Here is a 27,413-nt window from a genome sequence, read left to right as displayed (position 1 = left end):
TAACCCTGGACATTTTCCATGTACATGAAGAATTTTTTAACATAAAGAAATGTTTAAGAATGTGGTTCTCTTTTTCTGCTTTAAAGTGGTGCAATCTATTTATTAGTTCAGGAGTCCACTATGTTAATTCCACCACATTCTGTTTCCTAAGGGTACACCAAGTTCTATGGTGCATTAAGACTCCGAGGCTGAAGGCAGATAATAATTTTTAAGACCATTGAAGTTGGTATGATAGAGGCATCAGGGCTCACAATGTGCTCAGCTGTTTTGACCAGAAATGACAGTGGGTCAGAAGAAATGAGCGCCCCTCCCCACGCACACACTTAAACACTAATGGCTCTAACATAAGACATACAGCTCTGAGAAATGATCATCTGCATCCTACCTGAATAAGACCTGGCTCTTCATAGCTTTCTCTTTGCATGATGGTTGGTTCTGGTCTCCATCCATTCCATTTCATCAGCAGTTCTTGTAGCAAAATAACTGGATTCCTTTCTTCCCCCTCTTAGCAGGGTTCCCAAACTTATGGAGGAGGCTACAGCAGTAATGATTGTGCCGTCGTAAGTGAACTTTCCGTAACTTCTTTTTACATTGTTTTTGGTGTGTCGTGTGCTGCTCTTCACCGGCCATTAGCCTTCCACTTCTTTTCTGAGATAAGGGTTGGATCTTATGAGAGATTTCCATGTGTGCAGCAGTCCTGGGGCAAGCCGACCTCAAACTGCTCAAATAACTCCTCACTGTCTGCTTGTGCTCAGTGAAAGTGATCATATCCCTACTTGCTTTTCTGTGTGCGCAAGGGCACCGCAGAAGGCATTCCTTCTGATCCAATTTCAAATGCAAATTAAACAAAATCATGTGAACCATCAGTTGTACGTTCCATTGTTCCTTATGCATATTGTTATTATTTCATTAAAAATTATATTGAAGTGCTATGTGTTGTTGCAAGCCTTGAGACATTGCTTGTGCAATTAGGAACGCACGAAGTACATTTTCTCTTCTGCTCACTCATTGCTGGATTGAACCCATGATTTCTCCAGTGGCCGTGTAGTTGTGGTTTTTTAATGTTGTATTGTGTTGTGGTGTGATAACCAGTGTGGTATAGTAGTAAGAATGTCGGACTAACTTCCAAGAGACCCAAGTTCTAATTCACATGCTGCCATGGAAGTTTGCTGAGTGACCTTGGGCTCGTCACACACTCTCAGCCTAACCTACCTTACAGGGTTGTTATGAGGATAAAATAGAAAAAAAGAGAACCCACTTTGGGTCCACACTAGGAGGACAGTAAATAAATAAAAAAGCAAAAGTATTAATATCCTCAAGGACTAGTATTACAGTTTATTCAAGGGTCCATTTATCCATTTTAAATGTTCAGTGTCATCTTGTTCAATTTTCTATTTTGTCCTATTCTGCCCTTACTCGCAAATTTTGACTCCCATCAAATATTTCTATGTAAATAATTTGAATGAGATCATTTATTGTGATCTTGCTTGCTCATGACTCGCCTTCCATATAGTCTGTCCAATACTGGAAGACGAGGCAATTGAATTAGAATAGTAAAAGCTCATGAGGCTCAACTACCATTAAATTAGTATAAAGTGGTTATAAAGATTGAAAAGATGAAAAATATTGCATATATGCATTTTCCTGGCATAACTCAGTGGACAAGGTGAAAGGAAGGAATATAATAAGGCAGTAGACAAAGATCCCTTTCCATGAGTGACAAATAGGTATTTCATATGTGCATAATTTGGATATAAAAACCTAGACTGGATAGAATTATATTTTCTGCTTTCTTTTATCTGATAAGAGCATGAACAAGTGACACCTTCCAGACTAATAAAATTATTAGACTCTGTCTACACTTATATCAGTTTTATACTAGTTTAATTGTAAGATTTCCACCAAAGAACAATAGTTTGGAAAGAAGACCAAGAATTCTCCATACTCCTAGTCCCTGCACCACACGACAATACTGATGGTTTCTTGAGTTGTGCGAATGGCTATTTAAGTCTAAGGATTTAAGTTGTTTCCTATATACTTCAAATAGACATAGTTCTCTTGGTGCTGTTATATAAAACAATAAACCTGCAAAAACTCAGGTTGTTTTTCCCCCCTAGGGTGATGCCAAAAGTTACGGTGAAAAAGCTCTGGTAAATAATATTTTTTAAAGTAATGTTCTAAGCAGCTTGTTAGTTTAAATTGTGTGTGTCATAGAGCCATTTAGTCAGAAGGTTATGACTGTTTCCCAAATCCGAACACCGTGACCATCATTTTATGTCAAGGCTTAGCTAATGCAAGTTGGGTAGCTGGTGAATGCAGTAATTTATATCCCGATACGCTTGGGTTGTTCCAAAGAATATTATACTGTGATCTTCCATAGAACCCAGTAGCATCTCTAGGGAACTATAGACAATGCTATTGAAGTGAGAAAGTGTGGAGTAGCTTTATCCAGTTGGCTTAAGTCACTCAGTGGCTCTGGAACCACATGTGGCGCGTTGAGATGCCACCTGTGGCTCTTCTGAGCACCGTTCCCCCATGTGGCATGCACCAGATATTCCAGGACGGGGGGCAACGGCATTGCCCAGCTTTTGTTTGGCAAGTGGTTCCCAGCTTAAGTCAGCTGCCACTGGAGAATGGGTGAGCTGTGAAGTGTCCCTGAGCTCCGAGCCCCACGTCAGAGATAGAAGTAAAGAGCTGGCCCTCTCCAACAACTGTTCTCTGCAGCTTCTTTGCTCTCATCTCAGCTAGGGTTACTAACTTCCAGGTGAGGCCTGGAGATCACTCACAATTACAGCTGAGCTCCCGGCTACAAAGAACAGTTCTGCTGGAGAAAATGGTAGCCCTGCTGGAGGGTGGACTGTGTGGCCTTATACCCTGCTGAGGTCCCTCCCTTCCATAAACTGTGTCTTTCCTAGGCTGTACCCCCAAATCTCCAGGAATATTCCAGCCCAGCATTGGCAACCCTAATCTCAGCCCTCAGGTGCCATTTAACATAGAGTAGCATTTACTTTTTAACATTCCACCTATTAAAGAGTTTGGGAGAACATGAAAGCTCACACAATGTTTTGCCTTATAAGTCTGACTTATGGTTGCCAGATGCCCCCAAAGGCAAACAAAGAACAGAGGGGCATGACCACGGCACCACCAAATTTTGAAATTTCTGGCATGACACAGAAGGGATCGGTTGCGCCAGAGGCTGATTGTCTAAAGGTTGGCCCCTGTTATGATCAGTCACGTCCTCATTGTGCTGGAAATGACATCATTTGCAGCACTGTGGGTGGGCATATGGGCACCTCTAACCTGCCTCCCCCATTTCCCAGTGCTTTTTCCCACTGCTGGCCAGGGTGTGATGGGTGTGGGTCTGGGGCAGGGGCAGGGGTGGGGGATTCCCTGCTTAAGGAATCTTGCAATTGTTAGCATTGCCCTTTGTGACTTCTGGGTTTTACCTGGAAGTGATGTAGTGATATCAGTGATGTTGCCAGTGTTGCATCTCCCACATGTCCCTGCCGCCAGCCTTTCCACTGGACACTCAGGAATAACACAGGGGGCAAAGGGTGGTCTTCAGCAGAAGGGACTGCAAAATGAGGGAGAGACGTTGTAAGCACTCAGCTATTGGGCTGGCTATGGCTTGATGGGGCACTAGTTACGAAGGCTAGGTGCAGAATTTGGGAAAACTTTGTTTGCGGTTCATTTTCATTCCACTTCTATCATTTTAACAGAGCTCATCAAACTGTAGAGGCAAAAGGTCTACTGATGCTCAGGTAAGAGTTCTCTCTATTATTACATGTACAATTTCCTCCAAATATGCTTGTGAGAGCATTTTTATACCAAGAGGAGTATGGATGGTTGGTTTAATATCCTTTAATTTTGGTTAATGCTTTTTTTGCTTATAGGCTGCATCTAAAGATCTCATCACAAAGATTCAAGAAGTAAGCAGTACCTCTTACCGTAGCCTCACTTGTAATCCTGAATGGCGGTGATATTACTAGCAGTTCTGGTGGTGGCATCTGTTTTCATGTTCTCTTATAGGGTTTCATTACCTGTGTACCAAAATCAAGTTTTCTTGGGAGAAACACCAACTCAAACTCATGTTTAACAGACCCAAAGCCTACCTTTAAAACAGGGGGAGGCACAAATCAGCTCCTGTGCACGTGTGTCTTCATTCCTTACTTTGCACCCTACATACTTTATCTAGAGCCAAAACACACGTTAAGAAATACCTAGGTTCAGCACGTGTTCTCTTACCTCAAAGTTTGCCGGGATCTGTAGGCGTCCTGGAAGCTTAAAGTAGGCGTCCTGGAAGCTTAAAGATCTGTAGGCGTCCTGGAAGCTTAAAGTCCTGGAAGCTTAAAAGGATCTGTAGGCATCCTGGAAGCTTAAAGGCGTCCTGGAAGCTTAAAGCTTAAAATACAGGCGCCTGTATTTCCCTTCCCCTTTTTGCTGCTCTGTAAATGCTAAACTTTAAGCTTCCAGGATGCCTACAGATCCCGGCAAACCTTGAGGTAAGAGAACACGTGCTGAACCTAGGTATTTCTTAACGTGTGTTTTGGCTCCTAGTAGAGAAGGGCCATGGAAAGTGGGCTGCTGCTGTTACAGCTGGTTGCAGATCCTGTCCTAAGTCAGGTGTGTAGAACCATGCATGAAGCACACACCCACAATTTCTGCCCTGTTCACCTGAATCTGTGCAGATTTCTGTTTGCAAGAAAAAGATGTGGTACACTGCCCTCCTTGCTGATGTGGAACTTACATGCCTTCTTTTTCAGGAAACTCTGACTTCAAGGGTACTCTCCAGCTCCCCCTCAAATTCCCTTGCTGACCTCCCAAACTCAACTGCCCTGTTAGAAGCCCCTATTTAAAAAATACTGGAGCTTTTCAGACAGACGTGTCCCAAGAAGCTTAAGAACCACTGAAGCTCAAGTAAAGAGACACATAACCTTCCTTGTCTCTTGTGGCAATTCTGATCTCAGCTCCCCTGCTAGAAGCCAAAAGGACTAGATGCAAACCCTGGGATTCCATTAATAAAAGCACTTCTGAAATGTAGCAAAATAAGATCAGGGCAGCACTAGACTTTCTCCAGCCAAAATGGTAGATGGGTCATGGAGTTAATTTTATTTTTATTTATTTATGTCATTTATAGTCTGCCGTTCTCACTGAGACTCAAGGTGGATTACACAGTGGCTGTTTTCCCATCATCTAAAAATAGCGTGATACGGAAGGCTGCTGGCTTCCTCGCGTGATTTTTGATGCCATCTGTTTACAAAACATCACAAACCTGATTTGTGGCATTTTGTAAACAGATGGTGTCAAAAATCGCTCGAGGAAGCCGGCAGACTTCCGTGAGGATCATGAGTATCATGCTATTTTTAGACCATGAGAAAATGGCCAGTGTGAGATTAGTACAGTCAATATCAAGAACATTTCCATAAACAATGCCATTGGGTAAATAGATACAAGTTCACAAAGACATACTGTTTTCCAATACTATAAAAAAAATCCATGCAAATGGAACACATGAACATTCTTATCAAACGTATAATAGATCCAAGCTATTTATTAAATAGTTACTAATATAGTTAGTACTTAGCATCCTTTACTTCTTTCACAGGCTGCATCACGTGCTCTGATACGAAAAACCCGTAGTGAAAAAGTAAGCACAGCCCGAATGCTGTAATTATTGGTTCTGAATTGCTCCTATTTGCAGGCCGCTATATACCAGAAGTGCAGTACACTCCATTGCCATTGAAAACCATGACAAAACTGCCATTTATTTTTAATGGAACTGAATTATACCCACAGCTCTGTACCCAAACTCCTTGATAGCTACTAGTTGTGATATCAAACTAACTGAGCCTAAGTGTCCCAGCAGCTCATGTTCTAAAGAAAAGGTGTTCAAACTGGGGTTTCATGGACGCTTACCAGCACCTCCTCAATTAGAAGATCTAGGGCTAGGAAACCTGGGTTGCAATGTGTAGCCATGAGCAGAGTGTTGGGTGTGCTGAAGAGCACATTTAGGCAATTCACAAACCCAAGAGGCCCAAGCAAGAAACTTCTTGAATGGAGTGTGTGTCCCAATTTATTTCCCAGCATCCTTTGCAATGCAAGACAGATAAAATGCCTTCCTTGCCAGAAAATTCAATGTGGAAAAGCACCCTGAAGGTAGAAAGTTAGAAAAGTACTGCTTTTAAACAATAAGCATACTTAGTACAAGTACAATTAATATTTGGTATCCTTTACTTTTTTTCACAGGCTGCAGCTCGTGCTCTAATACGAAAGACGCGAAGTGAAAAAGTAAGCACTACCTGTATCTATTTTCTTGGCTTTTGACACTGAATGGCTGTTATGTCTCTTGAAGGTTTTTTTTTTTTAAGCAAGTTCAAAATTTCCTTCCTTTGTTTTTCTGCAGATCCACACTCTAATCAGAAAAGCTCGAAGTGAAAAAGTAAGCATGTCCTGAAACAATTTCCTCCATTTTGACCTTGACTATCTTTCTGTTAACTTGATAATTTCTGATATTGATACTGTGCCTAAAGAGAGTTACACCTTTCAAAACCCATTGAAGTCAATGAGTTTACAAGGGTGTACTCAGTTTTGGATTGCACTGATACTTTGTTAATCAGTGCCAACAGGGCTGGATCTAGGGTTGCTGGCACTGAGGGCAACGCAAGTCCCCCCCCCTCCACGTGTGCGCGCAGCGCATGCTTGCTCCCAGTGCTGCGTGATGACATCATTTCTGTGGCATCATCACGCAGGGGTGGAGCGTGCCACCAACGCAGCAAGCTGGCTGCCCAGGCACATGGTGTGCTGCAGAGCTGGCAGTGGCAGCGCGGGCAGCTGGGAGGCTGCCTGTGCCATTTGTCTTCTCCGCTGAGGGGGTGGCCGGCTTGCCACGAGCTCCCTGTCCTGCAGGGCAGGCAAATGGCACAGGTGGCCTCCCCCCCCCACCGCTCAGCTGCCCACGCTGCCACCAGTGCACTCCTGGCGGCTGGCAGCTGTGCCCAGTGCCCCCTCTTTGGCAGCACTGGGGGCAGACTACCCCCTTGCCCCCCCCCGTTGATTCGGCCCTGGGTGCCGAAATGAGGTGAGTTTAAAATGCAGTATTCTGTTAAATACAGATGTTAGCCTAGATGTAGAGGAGTTAGCTGTGTTAGTCTGTAGTAGCAAAATGGCAAAGAGTCCAGTAGCACCTTCTGATAAAGAAAACTGAGGTTCTCAAAAGCTTATGCTACAGTAAAGTTGGTTAGTCTTAAAGGTGCTACTGGACTCCTTGCCATTTAGCCTAGATGTGGCCCTGTGATATAGCTGGCAAAGGGCATGAGGAGGGCCTTGTTTCTGATAAGGTTTCTTGGTTCAGAACATTCTGCTGAAAGACAAACAACCCATGTGGTGGGGAAGTGCCATCAAGTAACAGCCGACATATGGAAACCCCATAGAGTTTTCAAGGCAAACGATGAACAGAAGTGGTTTGCCATTGCCTTCCTCTGCCTACCAACTCTGGACTTCCTTGGTAGTTTTACCCATCCAAGTACTAACCAGGTCTGACCCTGCTTAGCTTCTGAGACTTGAGATCAGGTTAGGCTGGACCATCCAGGTAAGAGCAAGCAACCCATGCCTGTGGCTGAAATTTGTGGAACAGCTTTCAATATGAAACAAAATTTCTGAAAATGTGCATGATTATTTATGCCTGTTTTCTGTGGTGTATCTTTATACGTGGTGATCTCTCAGGGTCTCTTTACATGCTTCAAACTTGAGTTTGATTGGGGAAGGAACCCCAACACAAGTGCTTTTTAATGTGTGACCTGAAGCTTTCCTTTAAAACAGTGGGGCGGGGGGGGGGGGGAAGCATAAATTCCTCTCATACACGCACAGAGGCAGGAGGAGCGACTTTATTCCCTCTTTCCAGCCCACACAATTTAACTAGCAGAGAAGGGCTGTGGGGGAGGGCTATTTGTCTTACAGTTAGTTCCATATATCTGCCCAGGCATGATTAGACAATGTGGGCAGATCCTGGGCAGACCTTTGGAACCAGCCATAACACAAATAGCTCTCCCCCCTAGGGTTGTCAGGTCCCCATGTCCTCCTGGCGGGAGGTGGGCCCCTGGCACCTACCTGCTTTGGTGTCCATCATGCATGTGCAAAGCATATGCGCACACCCGAGCCCATGTGATAATGTCACTCTTGGGGAGTGACATCATTGTGCAGGCCGTGGACGCCCTGGAAGCACTTCTGCACTTTGCAGGGGGCTGAATCGGGACCGAATCAGCCTGGAACAGGCCACTGCAGGGCATGGGAGTGCTCTCACACTCCGCAGTGGCCCAATCTTCCCGATTTGGGCCTGAATTGGGCAAGATCAAGTGTGCCACACCCCCTGGGAGCATGCCCTGGGGGCCCCGTATCTCACCTGCTGGCCAGGTAAGGGAGGCAGGGGGTGGAGGGTGGAGGCGTGGGATCCCCCTCCTCCCACAGCCCTTCTCTGCTAGATAAAGCTCATCAAGTGCAAAGAAGGGAATGAAGACTCTCTTCCTGCATCTGCACATGCACAGGAGCCAATTTGCTCCCCCCCCCCCAACTGTTTTAAAGGTACGCTTCCAGTCACACAGTAAACACAAGTTAAGCCCGGGTTTTCCCCTATCAAGTTCAAGTTTGACACGTGTAATGAGACCCTAAAATAATGCAAAGACAAACCCGAAGAGGTAACTTAATAAGTTTCAAATACATTGCAAGGGGAAATTATGTTCACATTTAAAGAAACATAATTCTGTATCTCCTTCTAGCACCCCAATGGCAGATGAACTGTGTCTCCAGTAAGACTCAACCAAAATTCTGGGGATTAATTTTTTCAATGCATTAAAAAAAGTTTTTACGCGTCTAAAATCTTGTACGAAATTTTTTTAACTTACAATTTTTGTGCCATTTCATTCATTTTCATATCTTTTAGCTACCCCTCTCAGCAGTTGTTTTGGTGCCATTTTTTAAAAAGGGTTTTCATTATGTTGGCTGTATGATCTAGCAAATCAAAGTTAATGTAGGCAATATGATGACAAGAGGTCGGCACGGACCGGAAAACAGACTAAAATTTTGCAGGGACTGGGCCAGTTTGGCGTTCGCAAACCAGTAGGTCATGGGACACCTATTTTCCATGCTCCCCCTTGGACTTTTTGCCGGTCCATTGGTCCATGGTCTGATCAAGCTGACTGGCTGGCCCGCCAGTCAGCTGAAGCAGGGTGGTTAAAGCACTCCCAGCACTACTGGCAAGCGGTGCCAGAAGCACTTTAACATTTAAATCCCACCTTGCTCTAGCTGACTGAAGGCCCACCAGTCAGCTGGAGCAGTGGCACCAGGAGTGCTTTAACATTTAAATTCCCCCTTTGCTCCAGCAGACTGGCAGCCAGTCAGCTGGAGCAGGGGGCGTTAGAGCGCTCCCAGCGGCCCGGACCAATGAACAGGGTGGTTCACAAACCGGTGCTAGACCATGAAAAGTTTGTGGTCCGTGAAATGCCATGGACCATGGACCCACAGACCATGGGTTTTGCCCCGTCTATGCCCACCTCTAATGATGACAGCAAGACATGATGTAGTCAATTAGACTGGGCAAGATGAGAATACCACAAAGCCAAATCAGAGTGTTTTCTTGTTGTCTCTTTGGATGGGGGAATATGTTTGCCTTTTTCTCTAGTCCCCTCCCAATTTTCCTCTCCGACAATCTTTTGCAGGCTTAGTCCTGATTTCCAAGCATGATTGAAATTTATTATTTATGTTATATATAGTCCACCTTTCTCACTATGACTCTAGGTGGATTATTTAATGTCAATACAATCAATAGGACGAGGAGACATCAAATAAACAATGTAAGGATAGGACTGCAGAAATCTGAAACAAGGTATATGTCTTAAACATGACATGTTAAACAATGTGAGAAGTGGTATTACGTAAGCAGAAATATAATGCAGGGAGGGCAAGATAAAAACATACAGCAACAGCTAATACACATTAATAATAAAGTCCACAGTCCCATTCTCTCTATCAAAATGTATTCCCGAATCATTCTATTATAATGCAGCCCTATTACTTTATTTTTTAAAAAACCCTCCTGAATAGTTCTATTTTACATAGTTTGCAGAAAACCAAAAGTGTGGGAGCCTTCCTGATGCCTGTAGGCAGGATGGGGGCTACTCCAGAGCTTGCTCGTGTCCAGGCCATTTGCAGGGTAGCACCTGTAGAAGCCCCACTCAGATAAAGCAAGAAACAAAAAAGTGGTGCAGTGCAAGATTCAAGACTCTCATTTAACAGTCAGTTATAAATATATATATTCTAGACATTTGAACATATTAGATGCTATTTCCATGCGTGAGAAGAAACCTATAATTTCATTTAAAAGAACATCTAATTTAAAAGCTCAGTTGGTACACAGTAACACATAACAGCCTGTAAATTAACCCCATTTTTTCTTGGATCCAGTCCACCAGCAAGATATTTTCCTTGTGGTAATAATGGCTCACTCTGCAAACTCATCAACAACATGAAAAGTTTCACTAATCTACTAGACAAGAAATTATACCCTTCAAACAATTTCACCGCATGTAATTCATATTGGGTAGTGTATGTTATCAATTGTAGAGGGAGAAGATGTATGTTGGTATGTGGGAGAGAAGCTGTGGGGGAGGCGCTGTATGTTGGCAAAACACTAAGGAAACTGAGAATAAGTATTTGCAGAGCATAAAAGTAACATCCAGCTCAAAAAAACAGGTGTACCTCATGTTCAACACTTTTTAGAACATAACCGAAGCTCAACAAAGTTCTTGTTCTGGGCTGTTTTTAAATCTGAAAGCCACAGGGATAAAGTGGTATTGAAAAAAGAAGCTCAGCTGGTTCTCCAACTGAACACTTTGGTACTTCACAAATTAAATGAGAGTCTTGAATGGCTAGTTCTTATTTGATATAAGAGGCTGAGTCAGACCAGCAACACATTTCACACTCAGAAAAACTGTTGCTGTGAAAAGCACCTGATATTATTATAGAGGTCAGTTGTGTATATACTTGTCTAACATACTTATAAAATTTTATTTTTGACAGTGCAATTCTAAGCAGAGTTACTTCGGTCTAAGCCCATTGATTTAAATGGGCTTAGACTGGAGTAATTCTGCTTGAGAATGAACTGTGAGTGTTGTGTATAACTTTGTTTTAATGTCTGTTAACCTCTTAGTATTGTACATGTAATATAATTGTATACTTTTGTGGCTCTGTGGTTGTATATATGTTTTTACACTCTGTACATGATCAGTATCTACTGTCTTTTAATATTCTTTTTAATTTTGTTTTTAATGGCATGTGTTTTATTGATAATTTTACAGACCCCCTGAAGAAGCATCAGTGAAATGTGTAGGGGCAGCATATTGGAATAAAAAATACTTTTCCCACTGCACCACTGTTTTTGTTGTCATTGTTTGTTTCTTGCTCTGTACTTGATGTGGCCTCTTCTCCAGCCTGTTCAGATGAGTCCAGGTGTCATGGTAGGGCACAGGAGGAGGACATGCAGTCCTGCAGATATGAGGGTCCAAGGCTATGAAGGGCTTTGTATGTGGTGGCCAGAGCCTTGAATTTAATCCAGTAATGAATGGGGAGTCAGTTAAGTGACTACAGAGTGGGTGTAATATGCATGCACCATCTAGTTTCCAATAACAACTGAGCTGTAGCATTCTATACTTACTGGAATTTCTAAGTTGATTTTGTGGGGAAACCTATATAGAGTGCATTACAATAATTTAGTCTGATGTTACTATGGCGTAGATTCAGTTAGCCAGATCAGCCAAGTCATCTTCCAGGCTAAACTAACTTGGAAGAAAGCTTCTTTTTTTAACAACTGCATTAATTTGCTTCTCCAGTAATGCTGGATCCTGTATAACCTATAGGCTCTTGACTGGGGCAGCAAGGGTCATTTGAGCCCCATTAAAAGTATGAAGGATGAGGTCCTTCAAAGACTCTGTCTTCCCAACCACACAAGACAAAATACACTCGAATCACATGGGTAATTCAAGTGTATTTTGTAATTCGAGTGTATTTGAGCGTAATTCGAGTGTAATTCAAGTGTATTTTGTCTTGTGTGGTTTGATCCTTGGTCTTGTTAGGGTTCAGTTTCAGTTTGTTCAGTTAACCAGAGTAGTCAAGCAGTGATTCAAGACCTCTACTGCTTCATTAGGAGATTTGGATAGAGAAATATTGAGCTGGGTGCTATCTGCATATTGACGGCATCCAATTACAAAATTACAAATAATTTCTCCGAAGGGCTTTACATTGAAATTGAATAGTATGGGAGGATAAGACTGCATCCTGTGGAACCCCACAGGACAAATCCCACACTGATGATAACTGATCTGGTACAGTCCTCTTTATGTTGCTTGAATCAATGGAACTGTCCTGATTTGGAATTCAAAAATTTCCTGTACCAGGACATGACCATTCAGGACACCAGCATCCCAAAACCTGACATGCTGGGACAGTGTTATGGCATTTAAGAAAAATAATATCTAAGAATAAGATTTAGACACAGGGAATAATAAGTGCAGAAAGTACACACATTTCTTTGTCTAACTTGTATTTTTGCAGCAACATCAGACACATTGCTTCCCTGATGAGTTGGGCAAAAACGTGGGCGTTTTTTTGCATAATATCTTTCTATCAATCATTCATAATTGGGCCCTTAAATTGCAACAGTCTCTTAAACACCTGGTTTGCTTTATTCATTTGAAGGCCAATGAATAAGATTGTCCTCTTTCACATAGCATTATCAGTTTAATCTGCTTTTCACGAAAGGAAATAACTAGCGTTCTGGCTTTGTTATAGAATGAAACCTCTGCTTCACAGAGCAATACCAATAGCCAGGTAAGGTCATTCGTGATGGTGAAATTCACAAATAATAGTATCGTAGTATGAATTTGCTTGTGGTACTCATTTTTATTATGACCTGAGCATCTTTTCCATGGACTATTATTAATAATCTATCATGAGACTTATTTTGGACTGGTATCTTGTTTTTGTGCCTGCACAGTCAGCATTCATCTGATCAGGTGGTCGTAGCTGCTGTTGACTAAAGCTCTGAACTTGATTACTTTAATCCCTTGATTGGCTAAGATGAAACAGTCCTGGTTTTTGGCCTGACTTGATCTTCATGTTATTATAAAAGCCACCATAGCCACTTCTAAAGGAGATCCATGCTGGTAAATAAAGCACATGGGGCAAGACATTTTGAAGATCCACAACATACATGGAGGCACCTTGAACAGGTTCTGGAAAAGCAGAATATAATAAATAAAGGAAGAAATGCTTCTACTTATCCCCCCCCCTTATAATACAAGTTCTAATGCACAAAAATATGCATGTGCTGAAATACTATAAATCAGTTTAGAATGCATTGCCTTTTTTCACAATGCTTAGTAGGTCAAAGTTATTTTATTTTTGCCCTCTGACTACAGATTTACCAGTGTACCATTTGTTGTTTTATTTTGAAATTTTCAACATTGTATCTTGTGACTTTTTATTCCGATGACTGTAAAATGCTTTGTGAGCACTCTCTGCTAAAAGCAGATATAATCATTTAAATAAATAATACATAGTTTGCATATATTGTTGCCCAACTATGGTTCCAGTGGAGGGAAGGGTTGTCCATCGTTAAAAGGACATCCACTCCATATTGCAGGGGTCCCCAACATGGTGCCAATGGGCACCATTTTTCCCTCCAATATCTTTCCTGATGTCTGCCAAGTGTCTTCAGAAAGTGGGTGGGGCCAGGTGGGTTTTTTGCCAAGTATGGCTTCTGATTGGTTTTTGTCAAGCTTGGCTTCTGATTGGCCATTGGAGATTTAATTGGCTGTGCAAATTTTAACATTGCTTTGGCAGAAACTGCTTCCATGGCACTGTGTGACTGAAAGTAAGATGTAGCAGCCATGTTGTAGTTGGCTTCGCCTCCTGCAGCAACCATTTTGTGGCAGCCATTTTGTGGCTGCATCTACCACACTGTTTCAGAATTCCAAATGTGCCAAAATGTGCCCAAAAGGTTGAGCACCCTGTCAGATTGTTTAAAATCTTTACTACTAAGTACCTGCTAAGACTGAGGAAATTAATCTTTGCTATCATGTGTACTGGTTGTGCAAACATCATACTATGAGGCTGACACAGTCAGAATGAAGGCAGTAGACCCGTAATTACAGTTAATAGGTCAAGAGTGAGAATTTTCTCCCACAAACCCTCTTCTCTTTAGAGCAAATTCCCTCGTCCCATTTTAAATGCTTCAACAACAAAACAACAACAACATATATACCTTCCTTCAGGACAACTTAATACACACTCAGAGCAGTTTACAAAGTATGTCATTATTATCCCCACAACAATCACCCTGTGAGGTGGGTGGGGCTGAGAGAGCTCCGGAGAGCTGTGACTGACCCAAGGTCACCCAGCTGGCTTCAAGTGGAAGAGTAGGGAATCAAACCCAGTTCTCTAAATTAGAGTCCCATTGTTCTTAACCACTACACCAAACTGGCTCTCACCAAACTGGCATTGACATCAACATGATCCATACTGGAGCATGTGGAGCTGCCACGAAAACAGCAGTCCCGAGTTTCCTCTCTCCCTTGCTCACGTCATGCTATAAAATGTAACAACCAACCAATGAAGCCACATGGGAGCAAGGAAACTCAAAGCACAGTGATGTCATATCACATGATTTTTAGCATCATACTTTTTGAGGAAAGATGGAAAAGGAAAAGAAGTTACAGACTCAACATTCTTAGTTTAGCAAGATTTAGGTCCAGTGGCACATTAGAGACCAACGAGATTTTCAAGGTATAAACTTTCAAGAGTCAAAGCTCCCTTCTTCAGATTCTCAAAAGTTTATGCCCTAAAAAATGTTATTAGTCTATAAGGTGCCACTGGACTCAAATCCTCCTGTTCTACTGCAGACCAACTTGGGTACCCACCTGAAACATTCTTCATTAAATGTCATTCTGAAGTGGGAAATCTTCAAGTCAGTGCCAAAGTATTCATTAACCATAGTCAAGGGAGAGGTTTAATTGAGGAGGGTACAACCCCATGATCCGCTTCCAGAATCTTAAACAGTAGCTGTGCTGTTTGCAGTAGTTGTGCAGTTGTTATGCTTTTAGCCGCTCTGTATTGTGATGGCCTCATTGTGGAGCAGTAACGTACACACTGTCAGTTCCTTGAGCACCAACATGTAAATTGGGAGCCTTGACCTAAATGAATGAACAAACACTTCTCTGCAGGGCTTTTTTTCTGGGAAAAGAGGTGGTGGAACTCAGTGGGTTGCCAGCACAGGGGGCAACTCCTGGGGGGAGGGGGGTGCCCCTGGTATCACATGCGCATGCGCAAAGTGCATGCACGCTTCCAGGACCACGCAATGATGTCACTTCGGGTGAACTGGAACAAGGGGAGGAGTGTTTTAAAATTTAAATCGCCCTCAGCGAAAATGGTCACATGGCTGGTGGCCCCGCCCCACATGGCTGGTGTCCTCCGCATAGCGCGGAGGGCGATCTAAACTCTCCTCTGTCTGGAGATCAGGGGGCAGGGCCACTAGCCATGTGACCATTTTCAAGAGGTGCCAGAACTCCGTTCCACCACGTTCCGGATGAAAAAAAGCCCTGCTTCTCTGAATTTTTTGATAAACCACACACTGAGATTCTGATTTCAATTTTCTGGGTTCTCTATAGGATGGATCGTTTATGGCATTTGCCAATAGACAGGTAGGTGAATGGACCCTTTGACTAAAACTTGACTTTACTGTTTCTATTAACTGTACATTAAAGTGGAAGCAAAGGCCCTGCATCTTCTGTTCCTATCTCTCAAAAGCTCAGCCTCAGCCTCCCACACTCGGCTGCCCATGAGAATTCTCTCTTGCCCCTTTATATCCTGTTGGCTTTCTGCAGCCCATTTTGGTCCTCCTCATCACTCATCTTCAATTGTTTCTTTAGGGAGCTAAAAGTAACCAGTCTCTTCCTAACACCTTGATAACATAACTTCCTTTCTCTTTCATTTCAAAGCAGATAGGCACAGCTTTATATTGTGGATGCTGTTGACACAATCTGAGTAATGTGCACAAATGCAGGTTAAGATTTCACACATGGGAATAAATTTTCAAGGTTTCTGCAAACCATATAGAAAAAGTGCTTATAATTATGCAGCTAAACAGTATTGATTCTCTACTCATTGTCTACATTGGAGCAGCTGTTAATGCCACTAAGATAAATTTGTGTTAATTACTTATTATTATTGCAGTAGAAGATTCCCAAACATTTTTATTGTGTAAATACTAGCAACTCACCACACGTGGCTGTTGTAAAGACCAATGACATAACTGTGTGCATGGTAGCAGTCCTACATATAGTGCTGTGCTTTGTCTTCTGGTAGAGATAATTTGCTTCATGATCTCCAGAATATCTGCATGCAAATATTTTCCTGTGGCTGTACATGCTGGGGAAAGCTTCACTTGCTTCATTTCTCATGTATTATGGTATAAAACAGTTTTAAAGGCACTTTTCTGTATCATTGTTACAAGCACAAACGCCTGGTCCCCCCTCCCAAAGTTGGCAACTCTGTTTTTAATAATACTACATTTTCTTTAAAAGTTTAAAAGAGACTAAAAAGTAAATAAAGTCTGGTCCTCAACTCAAATAAAGATGTTCACAGACTTATCTGCAGGCTGCGTTGTAGCCTGGATGCATGGCTGGGGGATGGCTGGCTGCCCGTCCGCAGCTCAACTTCAGTAATGTAGTATAAGATAATCAGAACATCAACATTACAAATTAAAAGAAATAGGTGGTTGGCATTACCTTTCAGACATACTGCATTGAGGTTAAATTATCTCTTCCATCTAGAAGGGAATAAGAATTCACGTTTCTTGGCAAGGGTGCAAGCAAATTTCTCAACATCATAATTTCTCAACATGCCATATTTCATGTGAAAATGTTCTATTTCATGAGACTTTTTACCACAAAGATGCAACTAAATGCTTTTTATTTCTACAGGGAGGATGTGTTTGCCCTGGTGCACAGGTAATTGATATTCTTCTCTAAATATGCAGCATTTATTGTTTGTGATTTAATTTATAACTTATCCATGCTTTTTTGCCATATGTAATGCAGTGGCCAATTCATGTAAGTAATATTTCCCCTGACGTGATGATTTTTTTGAAACAAAAGGTAAATACATATTTGGAATCCAAACCACTATGCAAATGGCACCTATTGAACATCAGACTTGTGCTGTTTCCGCTCATCGTAATATCGCACAACCCTCACAGAATGAGGACGTCTTCAGGGTGCAATTTCTGACGTCATCATGCCACAAAAACAAGATCGTGGCACAATGACGTACCATAAAGATGCCCTCATTCTATGAGGGATGTGCAACATTAAGACGTGTGGAAATGGCCTTGATCTTTACAGTGATTTGGGAGTTCATCTCCTGGCAGAGCCTTTCACAAGGCCGAGTTCCACAAGGGTCTTTATCGCAGAATGCACCCCATTGCACTGTTGAAGAAAGTAATTGCATTAATCATTTTTATTATTGTAAATCCACAACATTCTCTTTTGATGCAACCTCAATTTCTTGGTTAGGATACTTGTAAGTAATTTTATTTACTCTGCAGCAATTTGGTCATAGAAACTCCAGTGAGGAGATAACAACATTGATGGGAACAAAGGAAACTTCCTTTTCTTGAAAATGAATATGATTACCATTTTTTACAGGGCTCTTTTTCTTACAAATATAGAAGTAGGAGAGAAGTAAGTACAGTTTCTGCATGTATCCTATTTTTTAAATTCCAATGTGTCTTTATTTTTTTAAATGGCTCAGTTCAGACAAATCTCTGTATCATAATGGAGAGCCATGAATGAGCCACAGATTAACCTACTTCCTCCTCTCCCCTCCACTCTCACATGCAGCTGCTACTTGTAATTTGCCATCATAAATCTAACAGCACAGCAGGTCACCCTGATGTGCAGATCAGAAAATCCATGGCGGGGGGGGGGGGGAGGGCACCCAGGGGGAGGGTAGATGTTTCTCCAAATCCATAGGAACCCTCAAGTTTGCAGAAAAGTTTTAAAAGCTAAATAGGTAAGCCTGGATTACATAGTCTAGGCAACCCAGAGGTGGTCCAGGATTTGGGGGGGGTGGATTCTAAAAATAACCAGGGGCTGTTTTTGGAGCAAATGTCACCAAAATTGCAGTGGAGTGAGGGCTAAAGACCTCCCCTCCCTGGTTTCATAGATTGGGTCAAGGGGTCCAATTCTACAGGCCCCTGAATGAGTCACCCCCAGCTAATCTCAATTTCCTGAGGGAGGGATCCAGTTCTTTCTCCTAGGCCAAACACAGAAGAGCAACCACTGACCCAAAGTCTCCCCAAAAGAACTATCAAAGGGAACCAGAGAATTCCAGCAGAACCAGCCTGGCAGGAGAAGGCACACATTCCCTCCCCAAAATCTGTTCCTGGGGCTACAGCCAGATGCAGCAGCTCCCCCGCCCCAGGAGGGGAGAGAAAGCAGAGGCCAGCAAGAGAAGAAGAATGGGTGTCGGAACAAATGAGGGAAAGCATAGTGTGAAGGGTGGGAAAAAAGAAAGCCAGCAAAGGGGAGAAGAAGAGATAGCATGGAGAATGAGTCAGCAGAAGGGACAGGATCCCCTCCTTGTGTCTGTGGAGCCCGTGCTTTTAATGTTCAAGTTGGCAAACCATAGTGGTAAGTGCTTGCTCTCCAAATGAGATTCAGAACCATGGTTTGAAGAAGTCTCATTCTGGTTTGAAGGGCAACTTCTGATGATGATCTGCTTGTTCAAATGTGTGGCAAACTGGTTGGCACTAAACAAGTAATAGAGAGGATGACAACATGCAAGAACAGATGAAGGGATGTATTGAGCCCACATTTAAGTATGACAGCTTAGGATATGTTGACACTGACAGTAAAAGTTTAAAGATGAAGATGGGTAGCCATGTTAGTCTGTCTGTAGCAGTAGAAAAGAGCGAGAGTCCAGTAGCACCTATAAGACTAACAAAATTTGTGGTAGGCTATGAGCTATCATCATGAGCCATAGCTCACTTCTTCAGATACAGCTAGAATGTGAGTCCATCTGTCCTTATATCTGGGAGCATGGAGTGATTGCAGAAGCCGAATGATAATATGGTTGTTGTGGGTTTTCCGGGCTGTATTGCCGTGGTCTTGGCATTGTAGTTCCTGACGTTTCGCCAGCAGCTGTGGCTGGCATCTTCAGAGGTGTAGCACCAAAAGACAGAGATCTCTCAGTGTCTTTTGGTGCTACACCTCTGAAGATGCCAGCCACAGCTGTTGGCGAAACGTCAGGAACTACAATGCCAAGACCACGGCAATACAGCCCGGAAAACCCACAACAACCATCGTTCTCCGGCTGTGAAAGCCTTCGACAATACATCGAATGATAATAGTTGGTGAATGACAATGGCAGGTGTGATCAAATAGAGTGGAGTAGGGGTGTGCACGGGGAAAAATGCGGGGTTTTCGTTTCAGGTTTACCCAAATTGGGGAAATGATTTGTAATAACCCAGTATTTAAATTGCTTCGGTATGCTCCATAAAGATTCGGAGCATGCTGAAGTGAGGGGGAAACCTGTCTCCCAGCCCCCCAGCCCCCATAGTGCCCCTATCCTCCCCACCCCACCCCACTTACCTGGCCATGGACCCAAAGAAGAAGAACAGCTGGGTGGCGGGGAAGGCTGGAGCCGGCGCTTCTGCAGCCCACGCTGCCTCCTCCGCCCCCCGCAGCAGCCAGCTGGGTGGCGGGGAAGGCAGAACCAGTGCCTCCACAGCCCATGCTGCCTCCTCCACCACTGCAGCGGCCAGCTGGGCAGCAGGGAAGGCCACAGCAGGCGCCTCTGCGGCCTGCTCTGCTTCCTCTGCCACCACAGGGGTCAACTGGGCAGTGAGGAAGGCCAGAGCTGGTGCCTGTGCCGCTTTCTCTGCTGCTGCTGCTGGGAAGGAACAGGTAAGTAGGGTGGTGGGAGGGAGCTCTTTAAACTTCAACTGGCCTGTGGGGGCATTCCCCTGTGGGCCAGTTGAAGCCTGGGAAAGGCTCCAAAGCTTACCAAAGTGACCTGAATCGCTTCAGGAACTTTCGATTCAGGGTTTCCAAATCAGGGCCAGCATGCTGGCCCCGATTCGGAACCCCCAAATCTTTATAGATTGGGTCTGATTCGGGCATTTTTCCGGAATCGGATACCCGAAGCGCACACCCTTAGAGTGGAGTATGCAAAGAGGTAGTTGATGTGGAGAAATTAGCACTGGGAATGAGACAGGAAGCCTTTGTCTCAATTCAGTCCAGGTGGATGCATAGTCTTGAGCTTCATTATCATTTGCAATTCAGCAGTCTCTCTCTCATAAAAGTGTTATGTTACTGTTGATCTTACTACAAACTGCACAGAAGCTCATAGCACTGTAAATGCCTGAGGCACTAATCCAGCTGTAGTTGGGGCAACGCATGTAACAACTGGTGGCTAAACTACAGATACGCATCCCCTCTTGCATCAGAAGTTGCATCTAGCCACTTCAAATTGATGAGTACAACGGTGCAGTGAGATTGTGTGTGCACCGCCATATTGGCCAAGTGTGTGAAATTTGTATAGATGCAAGGGTCTCTCTTGCTAGATTGGGGCATTTAGATGCCACAGGACTTAGTTACAGATATGGTACTTAATTTCTATGAACATTTTAAATACTTTTCATCATCTTTGGAAATATGCTGGGTCCTTGACAAATGGAGATGCAGTTACGTAGGATGACTAAAGAGGTACTTGAAAGCGCAATAAAACTGACTTTCACCTTGACCAGGAAAAACAGGCCAGTTTACATTAAGGCGGAGTTTAAACAGATAGAGCAGATGGTGAAAGACGTAGAAGTCAAAGTATGAGTGCTCTCTCGTAGCATGTCTTTTCAGTCCTTCCTGCTCCAGTATGTGTCTATGTGTGTGCTCTTTGTAAATGCATGCTATCTCTTCTCAGAATCTCAAACTGGGATTTTTATTTCTTAATGAAATACTTCTGGAATGTGATTGTATTTACTCATGTACTCTCTCCCCTTAAATGTTTGATGGGCTATACTCAGAGACAGGGGAGGTGAAGAGGAATCGTAAAATAGCCAGGATTCGCTTCTAATACAAATGTGTGTTTCTTAAAATTATTATTATGAAATGCTGAAGAGGAAGTGCATGGGAGGATTATCAGCTCCATCAGATCATTGTATGTTACATAAACAATGACACTCCCTTGTATGCATAATTGTGACAGGGCAATACTAGCACTGTTTTGATATTTTTAATACTAGCCAGTTGACAACATTCTGATGTACATATTGTACAGCCTTCCATACCACTGAACCTTCTCAGAATGTATGAAGGGGACCTCTTGCACATGGAACCCTTCCAATGAGTACACTAAGAAGTATATAACTAATTCCCCCTCCCCCAAAACAGAATTTAGGGAAACATAGCTAAACTTTTTTGCTCCATCTCTAGGGATCTTCCTCCTATGGCACCGGTTCCTATAGCCAGGTAAATATTTGAGGTTCATTGCCTTAGAGTTGTTCTAGTATTATAATTGCTGTAAGAATTAAATGTTATTTGAATGCTTACCCAGTATTGTTATCAAAATGATTATCAGGTCACTCTGGTGTTACTTCCGTATATTTTCTTTCAGTGAACAAGTAAAATGCACGGCTCCCTGGCATGCACTGGAGTCAAGCAGTTCAGGCAGTCCTGTTAATGAAATGATATGTATTCTATGCTTTCTTTTTAAACAGGGTTCATCTTCCACTTATGGTGGTAGTGGCAGCTCTTATGGGCAGGTAATTTTTCTTTAATTGCTGCATTCAAAGACCAAGCCAGGAAGTCTTGACCCTTTTCTTCTTGTGGAGCTAGAAAACAGAACATTCTTGGTCCTTTCCAATTACAGTCTGTTTTGATGTCTAAATGAGAAATAGTGACACATTGTTCAGTCTGTTGCTTGCAAACCGGGACTACGAATGACAGGATTAAACCGTGATCTAGAATCCTGCAATGTTGTCATTTTACCAGATAAAGATGTCACAACAAATTGTAGATAGATCGAACCAGGAAGTCTTCCATTTTCCTTGTGGGAGGACAGGGATGGAGAGGGAAACACATTTTTTAGAGGATTTCATTGCTCATTTTCATCACAAATCAACAGTAATTTTGTAACATCTGAAAGCAACCAGCATGACATTTGTACAGGCATGTATAGGGATAAAAACAATGAAGACAAGATTTTGGTTACAACTTTTTAAGCAGAGGATACGTGTAGGAAAAGAAGAACTTTTATGTACCAGAAAATCTGCTACCATACATGAAGTAATAGAGTTGGAAGAAATCTTGAAGGTTACCTCCAACCCCCTGAGAGACTAAACTATACAAAGAAACCCTGAACCACAAGATGCCTTAATTTTGGCTCTTTCACTTGTTCTTCCTCTGAGTCTTCCAGATTCCCAATGGTTGTTTTTTCCATACATTTCCCCTCTACCCTCAGCTGAAGACATCAGAGGACATCACATTCTTGGAGCTATGATTGGTATCTCATTCAAAAATACTCTGGTAGAGTACCAATTAACGAGACCAGGTCCCAACCTTTTCAGGCATCCTTGTGGCTCTGAGACTATGACTGCTAGGGCAGTCCTAGAATGTACATGCAATCAACATAAAGAACATCTGGAGGGGGTGCTATTGGAACGTTCCCACACATCCTCAGTGTTCTGAAAGCACATTGCAGGGGCAGTCCCAGCAGGCACACTCTCAAAATCTCAAGGACACCCCAATAAAGGAAGAGTACTCTAACCCTCTCCAGACATCCTTGAGGTACTGACAACCAACCTGCTGGGAGATGTGCTTTGTGCTTTGACAGTGAGGGAGAGTCCCTTCTCCCTTCCCCCACCACACATCCCCAAGGCTTGGAGGGCAAAGTCATGCCAGATATCTTTTTTGCTCCAAATCCAAGAACCTCCCCACCTCATCACCTGGCTGGTAATGATGACAGGGAGAGTTAGGCCAGGAGTAGATAACCCATCCTGCAGGCTTTTTGCCTCAAGCCTCCCACACTGGTCACTTCTTCCTCTCTGTGCTGCTTCCTCCTCTTCCTCCTTCCCTCACCATGTCACTACCACCACCATTACCATTCTTCACCTTGCTCTTCCTCTTTTCCCTCTGCCACATCCTCCCTCCCCATTCTTCCCTGAGCATTGTTTCCTTTCCCCCTTCCATCACCATATTGTCCTCTCTCCCAAGCCTCCTGCCACTGCTTTCTTCCCCTTCCTTCACCCATCATTAATTTTTAAAATTGCCTAGTAGTACTGCTAGTACTACTCAGGAGTAGTACTAGCAGTACTCCTTAGTACTGCTCAGGAGTAGTACTAGCAGTACTCCTCAGGAGATCTCAGTCAGGTTTTTTACTTTTGTTTGCGTTGTTGAGTTGAGGTATGTGCAAGCATAGACCTCACTTCTCTTGGTCGGCATTTTTTACATTCAGAATTTTTCAGCAAAAATTTGTAAAAACATCCCTCCATCTGTCCTTGGCCTTGGATTTTTTTGATCGACACTCTGGGAACAGGTTCAGACTAATCTCTGTTTAGGATTTCATTGCTTATATATCAGCAACAATCTGTTCTGAATGATCACCTGATTTCTGTACAGGGTGGACCAAGTGGATCATATGGTAGCAGCAGTGGATCATACGGGCAGGTAAAAACTAAAAATATATTGTTTTATTCCAATGAAAGTGAATGTGGGTTTTATTGAAACTTTCTCCCTCTTCCTAGTACAGTACCTTTTTGAAAATAATGTCTCCTTTCGTACAGGGTGGATCATATAGTGGCAGCAGTGGATCATACGGACAGGTGAAAACTCTTAATATATTGTTGTATTCCAATGAAAATGAATTGTTGGACCCTTGTTTAATTGCAAGCATTTCCCCTACCCAATACAGTATCTTTTTTGAAAATATGAAACTTTTCTGTACAGGGTGGACCAAGTGTATCATATGGTGGCAGCAGTGGCCCATACGGACAGGTAAAAACTCTTAATATTTTCTATTGTTCCAATGAAAGTGAAGGTATTTTTAAAATGGAAATTGTCACCCCTGCTTGTCAGTACAGTATCTCCCCCCACCCTGAAATAACATCTTTCTGTACAGGGTGGACCAAGTGTATCATATGGTGGTGGCAGCGGATCATACGGACAGGTAAAAACTCTTAATATTTTCTATTGTTCCAATGAAAGTGAAGGTATTTTTAAAATGGAAATTGTCACCCCTGCTTGTCAGTACAGTATCTCCCCCCCCCCCTGAAATAACATCTTTCTGTACAGGGTGGACCAAGTGTATCATATGGTGGTAGCAGTGGATCATACGGACAGGTAAAAACTCTTAATATTTTGTATTGTTCCAATGAAAGTGAATGTGATGGACCCTTGTTTAATTGCAACCATCTCCCCTTCCCCAATACAGTATCTTTTTTGAAAATATGAAACTTTTCTGTACAGGGTGGACCAAGTGTATCATATGGTGGCAGCGGTGGCCCATACGGACAGGTAAAAACTCTTAATACATTGTATTGTTCAAATTCATGTGAATGCATTTTAATTGAAATTATCACCTGCAGCCCCCAGTGCAGTATCATTTTTGAAATACTGTTTCTTTTCTGTACAGGGTGCACAGAGTGTATCATATGGCAGCAGCAGTGGATCATATGGACAGGTAAAAATGCTTAATATATTGTCTTATTCCAATGAAAGTGAATGTGCTTTTTAAACTAGATCTTTTTTTAGTTGCAACCATCTCCTCATCCCTAGTACAGTACCTTTTTTGAATTAATGTCTCTTTTCTTAACAGGGTGGACCAAGTGTATCATATGGTGGCAGTGGTGGTTCATACGGACAGGTAAAAACTCTTTTAATATTTTGTATTGTTCCAACCATCTCCCCTTCCTCAATACAGTATCTGTAACTGACTGAACAATCAATTAAAATAACCAACTACCTTCAGACCAGACCAGTACTTTTTTGAAAATATGAAACTTTTCTATACAGGGTGGACCAAGTATATCATATGGTGGTAGTGGTGGATCATACAGACAGGTAAAAACTCTTACTATTTTGTAGTGTCCCAATGAAAGTGAATGTGTTTTTAAAATGGAAATTGTCATCCCCATTCCCCAGTACACTACTTTTTAAAAATACATATTTTTTCTGTACAGGGTGCACAGAGTGAATCATATGGTAGCAGCGGTGGATCATATGGGCAGGTAAAACTATTTAAATAATTAGCATATATGTAATATATGCTATGCCCCTGACATCAGATCTCAGCCTTGGTTAGTAACTGAATGGGAGATCTTCAATGAAGGTCAAGGCAGCAGAGGCAGGCAATGGCAAAAACACCTCTGTTAGTCTCTTGCCACAAAAACCTCAATAGGGGTCATCACCATAAGTCAGCTACGATTTGACGGCACTCTCCTCCACTACAATATACACTATAGTAATACATTGTATACTGGTTTGATTTTTTCCCCTGCAACTGAATATAGAATGTACCGTAGTGTGGATAGAATACAATGTTTTATTTAAGCAACAAAGCAGTAAACTCTTTTCTGGACAGAGGAGATTATACGAAAAGAGCAGCCAATATGGAATGAAAAACTGTAAATACTTTTTGTAGATATAGTTGATAGGGAACATGTGCTGTAGCAATATATAGTACAATTGGTGGGGACAGGTAAAATTCTGGGAAATTTCTTCTCCTACCTCTCTGATTATTAATATTAAAATGCTCCAGTTTAGTTGTAGGGGAGAAGCTTACTTACCTAAACAGTTCAACATGGACAGGAGGTGTTTGTATCTCCCCCTCCCTACATCTTATGAGAGAGTTCTTGTAGAAACTGGAGCTGAGGGTTGCACATTGTCACATCCACATGCCCCAACTAATTCTTATTTCCTGTCCTTTTAAAGAATTTATTAAGCTGTTATAGGTATCTGATGATGCAAGGATATTATTGTGGTTTTTGAAAGTAGGTTTATATTATTAGGTTTAGAAGAGAAAGAAACATAGAAATGTTTCCATTTTCAGCTTGAGCAGAACAAGGGTTTCCATCTTTAGGTTGAGCAGAAGGGGTTGTGTGTGTGTGGTGATGTTATTATTTATTTATTTATTTGGAAAATTTCTATGCTGCCTCTCCAGGAAACCTGGATGAGAACAGTTTGCTCTGTACTGGAGAATACCAATTAAAATGGAACATGGGATTGATTGGATGAAATGGAGCTTCTTGGACAGGATTAAGTGAGAAAAGAAGGAGGAGACTTTCTAGTTTGTACTAGCAAAGAGATAGTTGGAGCCCATGGGGTGGGAGGAGTACCTGAAGAGGATAGGGCTAACTTGTGTAGTAAAATCTACCACTTAGGAAAGTTAGGAATAATAGATGAGAATTATAGGATAAACTGTGTCAATTAGAAGTAGGGCAGAATATGTTTATTGTCTGTTTAATTTATAATGTTGGCTTCAATAACGTAATATTTTGGCAGCTAAATGAGAAAAAAAAACCCTAACAGTTTACTGTTCACAGAAGTATAGTAAACTCTTCGTTACTTGAATTTAAAAAAACTCTTTAGAGATCTTGGCAGTCATCACACGAGCCCTTATTTCGTCAGTTTTGCACTAGAAATCATTTATTCTGTTATCGTTATTAGAACGGATTCTCCCATCTTTTGACGACTGCTTGCGCTTCCAGTCAGTCACATTAAAAGGAAAAAGCCCAATTCGACGGTCAGTCAAAGTGCCTCCGGAAACGGGGCCCTAAAAATCCCGCCCCCTTTAAAAAAATTTTTTTTCACATATTTGCATTATATCACTCTTCTGTTATAATGTTGTGCTGGGCCAACCCAAAAGCCAACCGTGATAGGTAGCAGAGGTTTCCCACCCATGGCAGAATGCCGCTATAGCGTTATAGCACTATAAGGCTGATGTTTTTTTAAAAAAATTAGTTTGAGGCTCAATTGCGGGTCGCACTGGGGCTTGTGGGAGTGTAGGGCAGGAGAATCAGTGTTAGGTGAGACAGATGATCAGGGAGAGTGAGCGTTTTGGTGTTGCAAAGCGTTCATAGTCGATCCAGGGCATTCACATGGAAGTGGCTAAAGATGCCATAAAGAGTCACAAAGCGTGAATTGGGGAGAATGGCGAAATCGCAAGAGAGCCGGAATAAGGTGAGAATTCAGTGGGAGATGGTGCTAGTTTGGCACTAAATTTATGGCTGTGTGATGACGGCCCCTGTTAGTACAACCCCTGCACCCAATGACTTACCACACTATTGGGAAAGGAAGATACAGGATTGTTATTCT

At 42.5% G+C, this 27,413-nt stretch overlaps 1 protein-coding gene across 1 annotated transcript in view; it reads left to right on the top strand.

Moving 5' to 3' along the window:
* Positions 1-27,413, top strand: part of LOC129330325 (hornerin-like) — a 78,741-nt gene that overhangs the window by 47,913 nt on the left and 3,415 nt on the right. The window contains exons 30-52 of the mRNA XM_054980355.1: positions 510-560; positions 2,118-2,150; positions 3,720-3,761; positions 3,894-3,929; positions 5,606-5,647; positions 6,247-6,288; positions 6,404-6,439; positions 12,838-12,876; positions 15,714-15,746; positions 17,028-17,054; positions 17,751-17,786; positions 21,537-21,572; positions 21,821-21,865; positions 23,721-23,768; positions 23,885-23,923; positions 24,048-24,095; positions 24,220-24,267; positions 24,393-24,440; positions 24,567-24,614; positions 24,733-24,780; positions 24,916-24,963; positions 25,113-25,160; positions 25,280-25,327. Of these exons, the coding sequence (XP_054836330.1) occupies positions 510-560; positions 2,118-2,150; positions 3,720-3,761; positions 3,894-3,929; positions 5,606-5,647; positions 6,247-6,288; positions 6,404-6,439; positions 12,838-12,876; positions 15,714-15,746; positions 17,028-17,054; positions 17,751-17,786; positions 21,537-21,572; positions 21,821-21,865; positions 23,721-23,768; positions 23,885-23,923; positions 24,048-24,095; positions 24,220-24,267; positions 24,393-24,440; positions 24,567-24,614; positions 24,733-24,780; positions 24,916-24,963; positions 25,113-25,160; positions 25,280-25,327 (969 nt within the window). The remainder of the gene's footprint in view (positions 1-509; positions 561-2,117; positions 2,151-3,719; positions 3,762-3,893; positions 3,930-5,605; positions 5,648-6,246; positions 6,289-6,403; positions 6,440-12,837; positions 12,877-15,713; positions 15,747-17,027; positions 17,055-17,750; positions 17,787-21,536; positions 21,573-21,820; positions 21,866-23,720; positions 23,769-23,884; positions 23,924-24,047; positions 24,096-24,219; positions 24,268-24,392; positions 24,441-24,566; positions 24,615-24,732; positions 24,781-24,915; positions 24,964-25,112; positions 25,161-25,279; positions 25,328-27,413) is intronic.

Source organism: Eublepharis macularius, chromosome 5, assembly GCF_028583425.1.
Source record: "Eublepharis macularius isolate TG4126 chromosome 5, MPM_Emac_v1.0, whole genome shotgun sequence".
NCBI lineage: Eukaryota > Metazoa > Chordata > Lepidosauria > Squamata > Eublepharidae > Eublepharis > Eublepharis macularius.
The sequence above is the reverse complement of the archived record's forward strand: the minus strand, read 5'-3'. Positions and strand labels throughout refer to the sequence as shown.